This window comes from Pterocles gutturalis, unplaced genomic scaffold, assembly GCF_000699245.1.
Source record: "Pterocles gutturalis isolate BGI_N339 unplaced genomic scaffold, ASM69924v1 scaffold13831, whole genome shotgun sequence".
NCBI lineage: Eukaryota > Metazoa > Chordata > Aves > Pterocliformes > Pteroclidae > Pterocles > Pterocles gutturalis.
The window spans coordinates 301-10,058 of NW_010100536.1; the positions used below are offsets into that span (position 1 = coordinate 301).

At 43.3% G+C, this 9,758-nt stretch overlaps 1 protein-coding gene across 1 annotated transcript; it reads left to right on the top strand.

Moving 5' to 3' along the window:
• The first annotated feature begins 157 nt into the window (after positions 1–157).
• Positions 158–9,216, top strand: LOC104466718 (tumor necrosis factor receptor superfamily member 10A-like). Its single transcript, XM_010080245.1, has 10 exons — positions 158–232; positions 958–1,051; positions 1,876–2,007; positions 2,207–2,318; positions 2,915–2,988; positions 3,684–3,779; positions 4,781–4,815; positions 7,325–7,636; positions 8,133–8,181; positions 8,921–9,216. The coding sequence occupies exons 1-10, from the start codon at positions 158–160 to the stop codon at positions 9,214–9,216; spliced, it is 1,275 nt and encodes a 424-aa protein (XP_010078547.1).
• Positions 9,217–9,758: the final 542 nt, after the last annotated feature.

Consider the following 9,758-nt stretch of genomic DNA (forward strand, 5'->3'; position numbering starts at 1 on the left):
GGAGTCGCCTGAGGGGGTGGGGGCAGGTGTCACCTCTCCCGAATCGCTGCCCTCCTTCCTTCTCTCCTCAAAGAAAATTATAAGTCAGTCGTGAGCGCTTTAATAGCCCTCGCGTTATCTAATTGTGAAATTAGTGGTTTTTCTCAATTACGCGATTATGGGCAAGATTTTCCGGCCTCTGGGGAGAGAGTTGAAAGAGCGGAGCTGCGGGACCCGGGAAGCAGGACTCTCGGTCTCAGCTTAGAAGTTGGCCGCTGATGGCAGTGAGCCACGGGGGGCTCCGCGGCCGTCTCTTCTCCCCCTCCTGCCTCTTTTTTACCACTTTTTTCGCGTGTGTGTTATAGTGAGGGATGTAGCCGGCGCCCCGAACCCCGCGGCATCGGGGTCTCCACACACCTCCCCAAGCAGCGCCTGGCTTCCTAACAAAAATAACCAAACCACCAAACCCTTAATGCTTCTGTGGCTACGGTAAATTATTTTTGTTAATGACTCGAGTACTTCCTTTCTGATGAAGGTTACAGAGCCAGCCAGAAATTTTGGATGAGGTCTCTGGGGTGTTTCCTCCATTTTGCTGGAGGAGGACTAACACTGACCCTCATGAATTAAAAAGAGGGGAGGGAGAAACGAATCCCTTGCACAAGGCAGAAACCTCGGCCTCTGAAGTTCAATTGCAGTGAATTAGTCGAAAGAAAGTAGACGTTTAAAAGGGAGGCAGGGATCTGGCACAACTGTTGCCTAAAACCTCTCAGCTGCTGCACAGGGCTGCTGTAACCCCAGCTTTGTGATTGTAATTACCTCTGTGAGCAGCACACTCAGCAGAAATTAGTTTGGGTTTCCTTTGTGGCTTCCCATAAACTTCAGAATGTGTTTTCAAGTCTTTACAGGAACATTTCCACAAAATGGTTATTGTGTCCTGGAAGGATGAGTCACTCAAACACCTGTGTGTCTCTGCTGTAGGTTACACTACTGGTAATGCCTGGAGCTGGAGCAGAGGACTGTGGGGAGAGAGAATATTTGCATGAGGGTCGCTGCTGCTTATCTTGTCCAGCAGGTAAGACGTTGGGCAGTTATAACTGATAAGGGCCATGTTTTTTTTCCTCATAGAAATGACTCTGTTGCTGTTGTTTTTACACTGCATCCGGTGGAAGTGTAAGCCCGGTTGGAGCTGTGGTGGTTTCTTGGTGCTGCGAAGGCTGGGTTCCATTTTGAAGTGAGAGCCCCTTGCACAACAGGAGATGACTGGGAGAGGTGCCTTGACAGCAACCCGGGAAACCTCTGCCCGCTGTTGGGGGTGAAGTGTTCAGAGTTGGGTGGTGTTGGTTTTGGGTGGTTTTGTGGTGTTTTGGTTTGGTTTTTTTAACTGTAGTTAGCATAAAGAACAGGCTTAGGGGAATTCTGATATTTTTGTATCTGTGGGTAAAACTTTGGTTTGCCTTTGCTCTCCCCTCCTTGCTCAGAGTTAAGTGTTGTGCCAAGAAGCACCCTACCCTTAGCATTGGTGGGCCATCAGGTGAATTGTCTTTAAATACAGATGAAGGAGAAGAGAGATCTCCCTGTGCCTGCCATGCTCCTTTGGAGGAGATGGCACTGGCCATGTGGGTGACCCCAAGCTGCACAGTGAGTCATTCTTGTGACAGGTGTGTCCTGGCGGAGGCCTGGCTGCCTGCCTCGCTTGCCATCCCTCCCAGTCTGAGCAGCAAGCTGTGAATGTGGCTCCTGACCCTGCTGTGCTGCTTGGTTCACATGGTGCACAATTCACTTGGCAGGTGGGGTTGAACATTCACCAAATGGTGTTGTGTTGTAACATCCTGTTGTAGTCCTCTGCCTGTGAAATAATCCCTTGAGGCTGCTGCTGCCAGTTCTCCTCTTCCACAGGTACTTATGTTGCTCAGCACTGCAGTGTTCCGCATTGGAGAGGAAGATGCGTCCCTTGCACCGAAGGAGAGGGCTATACCACTCATGAGAATGGCTTGGAAGAATGCTTGTCATGCAGACAGTGCAAAGAGGGTACCAAGCACCATTCTGATGAAACCTTAACCCTTTTCACCCCCTTTTTTTTTTTAATGTGGAAACCCTGGTCCTCTATTTTTTTGCCCTTCCAGTCAGTGAGTATATTGAACTTATCAATAAATTGCCTTATGGCCCAAGTACAATTTTTGCACAGTTGTGGAGTTGCAATGTTTATATTTACTTATTTTATTTTTAGATCAGATAACTTTGAGACCCTGTACTCTGACACATGATGCTGAATGCCAGTGCAAACAAGGGTATTTTTGCCCTGCCGAGGGCTGTGAAATATGTCAGAGATGCAGTACAATGTAAGTTTGACCATGAATACAAGCTACTGTTTTCCTTCTAGGGAATGTTAGAGCTGTGGCCCAATCTGGGCCAATACCTAACATGTTATTAAGCTTTAAATAACTGCCCTGAAACTAAATGGCATTATTCATGCATTTAAATTTTAGGTGCCAAAATGCATAAGGTTGAGAGTTAGGAAGACACGGATTTTGGTATTGTTGTGTCAGTTTACAGCCATGAGCAACAAGCACTTTTTGTGTCTTCAGATTAATACTTCCCCATCTACACACCTGAATGAGCTTTGTAGGAGCTAGTCCAAAATTATGGGAGGTAGAACCACCTGTTGAAGGAAACTAACTGCATGAATAATGCATCTGCTCTGTGGGTTTTTTCCTTGCTACTTAGAGGTTAATGTACACGAGCTTTATCTGCTTTGCTTCTATTTAATCTTGTAGTATTATCTTGGGTTGTTTAAAGGTGCACTTCTAACAAAGTTATCTGTTTATGCATGTTCTGTTCATGTCTCTAAGCTCTGCCTGAAAAAAATTCAGGCCTGGGCAGAGTTGCATATTGCTTTGGAAATGTCGATACAATCCTGTGTTGCCATCCACTTCAGGTGTCCAGAAGGGAAAGAAATTGTGCAGAACTGCAATGCTACTATGGACCTAGGATGTGGCTTGCCTGATCAAGGTCTGGTACACAAACACCAATTGGTGTGGGCTGTTGGGGCTGTGGCTTCAAGCTAATAACACCAGAGCAGTCTGTAAAAACAGTGGTTTGAATTACTGCGATGTGCTTAAGAGCTTTTGTGTTTTGGTTTGGGAATTTCTTCCTGAAGACAACTTCTCAAAGCGGGTGGAGTGACAAACCATCTTGAATTTCACTGAGTGGAAAGCTACTTGTATTGCTAGGGTTTTCAAAGTTGCAACAGTGACACTGTTGAAAGTTATGGATAGTGCAAAGATTTCTTTCATGGTTTCCATGTCTAAGAAGCTGCCTATGGAGTGGTTTTCTCTTCTGCTGGTAGATAGCCTCTGCCAAGCTAGAGAAAGAAGGAACTGACACTTCCTGAAGCTTGCTGTTGTCTTTTGCATACTTGTTTCTACCTTTTTCTTAAATGTCCCTTCAGAAAGTCTTGTAGAAGTTTGTATTGCAGCTGTTTACAGAATCCCCCACTGCCTTTGGGATAACGATGTGCAGGGTATAAGTACTCACATGTTCAGGCCAGCTGATAGTCCCAGCAGCTGTTCCAGGACAGGCTAGCTGGGTCATTGTACTAGTGCTGAGCTCAGGGTGTTCCTTAGGACAGCAGGGAAGGCTCGCACTTCAGAATATCTTGCTTGGGGACTGCTTCAGTACTAATTTTATTCCTTTTTCCTTTGCAGGAAGCACAGCTCTTGCTTGCACTATTGTGATTATTTTGGTGGTGGTTGGTGGTTTGCTGCTGTTCTTTGTAATTAGAAAGCCAAAGAGGGATAAAGGTAACTGCTTGATTACTACCAATAAACTTTCCAGAATTGAGTAAAGCATGCACAAAGGCCATCCCTGGTTTTTGTGTTACCTTGCAGGACACCTGTTTAAGCTTTAGCTCATTTAGGATGTGATTCAATTAAGTAACTCCTGTGTAATGGAGACTAGTTTTGTTCAGTAAATAAAATGCATAAACTTTAACTATGAGCTTGCTTTCTTTGCTGACAGTTGCCTTTGCTTCAACGCAGGATTAGTGTGAAACCTTTAAAAGGGCTCTTCCTGTCTACTTGCATGGTATTGGCAAAGAGTGAGAAAAATCGGTGTGTGAGCTCAGACATATGGGGCAAGAGGTAGCAACTAATTAGATCATTAACTACTTTCATTCACTGTTTGGCTGTGGAGATCTTTTTTCTACAAATTGAGGCCCTTTCATAATTTGAGCCTCTTATCAACATAACAGTCATGTTAAGTCCTGTGTGAGTTCATTTTAGTTTTTTAGTGAAAATGGAGATGTTTTCCTGAGAAACTCTTCTTTCCACTACTGCATATCAAAGTGGTTTAGCAACTAGTTTAGTCAGAATAATGTTGAAAATTATTCTGAATTTTGAATGTTAACTTTGTTCAAATCACGTCTTACTGATTGTATTGCAGTAAAAAGAACTTCTCCCTTCTCCTTTGCATTGCAATCACCCACAAAAATGCTAAGAAGTGTAAGCTGTGAGAAGGGGAGGTTGAAAGATTAGTTTAAAAGCCAGACCACATCTTGCAGTCTGTATTTTACTTAGTGGACTCTTCATCCCCTGTGCGAAGGTACAGTGTTTGTGCTGCTGGTGGAAGCTAAGGGTAGTACTCTCATGAAACATATGACCTGTCAAGGAAACCAAATGGCTTGTATTAGAGCTTTGGCTTGTGTTACAAATGTTTCTACTGCATTTACATCTTGTGTGAATTCAGCTATGTTTAAGCTGCTGCAATTCCTAAAAGTTTCTTAGACATTCATCTTGATTTCCAGCTGCTTCAACTGATAAAGATGCAGAGAAAGGTCTGGTAAGTATATGATGGACTGTTTCATCTGTTTTGTGCAGCTTAACTGTGCATGGCTTAATTGCATGTGATACACAGCTCTCAATTCTTGTCTCACTGTAGACCTCTGGTAGGATGTTAGCAAGGGCCTAATGCATTTGTTAGATGCATATGTCCACTGCAGTTGGTCTTTCCAGTGCTTCCCTTGGAAACATTCCAGACCCTGTGGCCAGGATGTTTTGAAAGGGGGGGGGGGGGGGGTTGGGCCGGGTTTTTTGAAAGGGGGGGGGGGGAATTAGGTGAAGTGCAAGCTTTCACTTCAAACTGTCTCCGAGCGATGCCTTGATCCAATTAGTTCTTTGCTGCTTTGTGTCTATTTCCCAGGCAATGTCAGCTATCGCTTCTCTGCATGGTGGTGTTATAGCTTTCCTTGCGTTTTGACTACACCATTATTTGTTCATAAGACTAACTTTTCTTGATCCAGCAAAGTGACTGAGTCTTGCTGCCTTTGGGGTCATGTCACAAGTTACAGACTTGTCAGTTTAACTTCTTGGTCCTACACAGTCCCATAAGACAAGGGGTTCAGGGCTCAGAGCATACCAGTTAAGAGTACACCTCTGAAAAGGGCTTACCAAGCTAAGGCTGGCTGCTGGCACACATTCCACTTTAAAGCTAGGTTCACCCTGGCCTCCTGTAGTCAAACACTATTTCAGAACCTTACTATTACAGTTCACTAGTGTAGTTAATGATGTGCAGCACCAAGTTCTAAAACAAATATTTGTCTTGATGAGGATCTAAGAAAAGCATCCAGATTCCTCTTGTAGCACATGTACCTACTCCCTGCTGCCTTTCTTGTTGCCCACTCAATGCATGCACTACTCAGTGTGAGCTCTTGTCTAATCTTATTAGTTAGATATTTTGAGTAATTAAATGCATCTGAATTATGTCACAAATACTTGAAGACTGAAGAAACTAATTTGAAAGATCTGCTAAAAACATTACCTTAAACTCTTCTCTTTTTAAGGTCCATAAATGGCTCAAATACGTGAATCACCCCTGGGTTCTTGTTGGGTTGAGTCTCCCTCCACAGCCTGGCCAGATTTGCAGTGCTTCAAATGTTCATAGAAGCTGATGAAGAAATGTGACAAAACCTCGTCAAAATGCTGTAGCATAGGAATAGGCAAATATTACATCTTTATTTTGAATAAAATGGTAGTAGAATAATGCAATCACAAATTGGTGCAGGGTGACACCTCTGACGTAAAAGTTGTCACAGACTTGAGTTGCCCTGTCTGCACATTTGGAGTGTTCATGCTACTGTAACAAAAAGCTTAATTGCTAAAGAGTTCTGTCCTTTGCAAAGTACCAGTGAATTTATACAGCTGTGGCAAAACCAAACAAACCCAAAAACCCTAAACAAACCATGAACCACCAAAAAAACAACTGCTGATACTTTATTTCATTCCAAAATAGAGCAGCAGCCATTAGTCAGCCATGCTGTGCACCTGTAGTTGCTTGGTTGCCTAGTTAGAAACTGTTCAGTATAAATAGGATCAACTTGTTTAACCTGTTTGCACCATTCAAAGGACAGTGGACTCAATGAGATGATGTACAACTACATGTGTGGGGTGGTCACATAGGGGTGTCACATGTGCAAACAGAAATCACACTGGCTTATGCTTGGGGGGGAACTGTACCTTCACAAACACAAGTCTTACTGGAAAACCGGTTATTCCTTGCCCCCATTTTCCACCTTAAAAAAATTCCTGAAGCTTTCCAGTTGTAGCACTAGCTAATATGCTAGATAAATGCTGGTCTCCTTTGTACTGTTCTTGATGAGTTGAAGCTACACTCCCTGGCATATCCTTGTTTAATGTACCAACAATGCTGAAAAACTCTGTAGCCCTCCTCACTTGCTTCCTTCTTTGTCCCCTCACAAAAGCTATGTAATCTGCACTGGTGCTCACTGGCTTCTTTCAACTGATTCTAGTTTGGGAATCTGCCAGAAAAACTAATCCAGCCAAAAGAAGCCTGATCTAGTGCACTTACATGGGGCTGATACGCTGTCATCAGCTTGGCAAAAGCTCTGAGAGCATCAGCCTTGATACAACAAGAGGCTTGAGGCCCCTGTTGCTGCTAAGTCAGCTCGGGTGCAGTGAGGCAGTTTTAATTTCCTCCTGCCTGAGGGGAGGTGTGTACCTTCTGTACCTAGAGAGGAGCAAGGAGCAATCCACACCAGTGAAAACATTAGGAAAAGTTTCCTGTGTTTGTTGTGGAGGTAGCCTGCAAGCCTTACCCCACAGTCCAGTGGGAGCACAACAGACAGCAAAGCAGAGAGTTTATGCTCTGAAACTATTTGAAGTCCAGGTCTATAAAGGCTGTAATTTTTGCATGTTTATAACTTTGCCAAATTAGCAGCCCTCCTATTATTTTTCTGACATCTGGTGACTTCAAGAACTGGTTTCTTCCTCCATACTATCCTTGTCCTCCTACCTGTGAAGCATCTCTTAAAATATGTTTGTATTTTTTACAGGAGTCTGAGCACAGTACTGAAAGCCTCATTTTACCAGAAGTGGAGACACCTGCAAATAACACAGACAACCCAGAGGGTGAGAACTCTGCTGAGAACCCAGAGGGCCAAGAAAAAGCCAACATTAACTTAGAAGTAAAAACCACATCGTCAGAGGAAAACAGGGCCATGCTTTACAAGTGGATCACCATCCTGCACAGGGGCTGGAGGCGGATCACCGAGTCTTCGCTACCAGCAAAAACTGTGCAGAATCCTGCTTTTCATCAGAATGCCCCACCTAAAGTACCAAGTGGTAGGATGACAGCAAATCATATGGTAAGTGTGTGTGAAATTATCATTGTGTTTTCTCTGCTACACAGGTAATTTCAGTTGAGTTCTTAATTATTCCTTGAGTGATAGATGCTGCTTTCAGGCAGAACAATAGAGAAGAGGAGGCTTTGCCTTAAAGATGTAATGGAAAGTATGGGAAGTGATACCTTGGGAAAGCAAACGTCAGCCCCTTGTTTAATCTGCTCTGCCTCTCTCATCTCCCTGTTCAGTATTTACACAGAAGCTATTATTTTGCAACAGCAACAAATGTGTTGCCTTGTTGCTTCACTTTGGAGCTAGTAGCATAGCTGTTTCAGTGTGCAATTTTCTTTACTGAAATACTTCCAGCTGTGCTGTGAAATCTGCCCCCTTCCCCTTGTTGGCGTGTGTGTGTGTCTGTGTGTGTGTATATACTGTGGAAGCAAGCTATCAAGTGGCTCAGGAATGATTGTGAGTGAAGCACTCTGATACGTTGGAGTAATGGATCAACTTTGTATTACAGGTACGAGAACCAAAGACTAGAATAATTGTTAAAGATCTTTCTCAAAAAGGTAAGCATTCCACGAATTGGCATTTGGAATTTGTTTTTTTCCTGTTGACTTTAGTCTACTTAAGGAATAGTGTAGGGAGGCTAATGAATATTGTGCAGAACTATAAGGCTTTCAGTTTATTGTAAAATATACTGAAGCTGGATAATTGAGAGATGTTGTAATCTCTGTGGAAAATTGTTCTACTTTAAAGCATGGCTTTTCTGCACAGGAGTGTAGTGCAGTCATGTTTTTAAGAATAAGAACCGTACAAAATTTTTTTGTATGTTTTAAACAAGTCTCCATTTGCAGCAGCATACTTGGCCATAATGTGTGAGGTGTAGGTCAGAGAAGATCTTTCTGTCAAAGGTCCGCTCACATGGAAGACCGCGTCAAATCCTATACATCTACCTGTACCCAGCAAGCTGATGTGCTGGATGTCTAAGTGACGGGTTTTGGTCATGCTGGTCTTTACTGAATCCTTACTTTACTTTACACCTTTACTAAATCATCTCTGGTTTAAAGAGACTGCTTTTGAAATATGTAGACTGATACCTTTAGCTTCTTTCAAGACCACTCAGTAGGAAACCCATTTGTCCTGCTGCTTCTGAGGTGCCAAACCTGGCCTTGTTGCTATTTCATCTGTGCGTGTATTTCCTGAAAATCAATGGGAAAGCATGTACGTTACCTATGTAAAAAAAAAAAAAAAAAAATCTGTATTTTAAAACCTAAGCTGATGTGTGTTGTGTGTGTTTTCTTTCAGAACCGAGAGCTACCTTTGGGGCCTTTATAAATGAAGTACCACGAAAAAATTGGAAGCGGTTTATGAGAACTCATCTGCAGGAGAATGATATTGTTAAAATTATTCATGAATTTCCTAATGATATAGAAGAGCAATCTTATCAGATGCTTCTCACCTGGAAAAACACACTGGGAGAGAAACAATCTATTATTAAATTACTGGAAGAGTTAAGGTATCTAGATACCAAGGCTTATGATAAGGTATTTAACACTTTAAAAAGTAATAATGTTATATGTAAATTAGAAGCTACAGATTAATGTTTACAATGAACTTCAAAAACGCTCCTGTGTACGTACGTATGTCTACAACCTTCCTGTAAATGAGGACATCAACAAGCCACTGGTAAAAGTGACGGCACGGACGTGATATCCTCCTCAGCTTCACGCAGTGTGCTCGAAGCGATTTAACGCCGTTGGTGTTAACGTGGACTTGGGTTGTGGTGTTCACTAAGGGCTTTTAAGTTGTGTGATATTAAACTCAGGTGCCAGGTGCCGGCTTGAGAGCAAGGAGCTCCTGTCCGTGCTTCCCTTCGTGTGAGGCAGGACAGTGCCCTTCAAGCCCGGGCTGTGGGGATGAAGAGGCTGCTGCTGTTTTGAAGAAAACGGCAATGCTTTGGTTTCTGAAGCCATTGTGTTTTGGTTTGTATCGGTATGCTCACACCTGTTACGTTTGAAGCACAGCAATAAAAGCCCACCTGAGCCAGAAGCTGGCCTTGACTCCCTGACCTTTTTCTCGGAGGGTGGGAGCTGTGCGGGGAGCCCGTTCCCGACCGCTTTCGGGGCCGCCCGCCTGTGGGAAA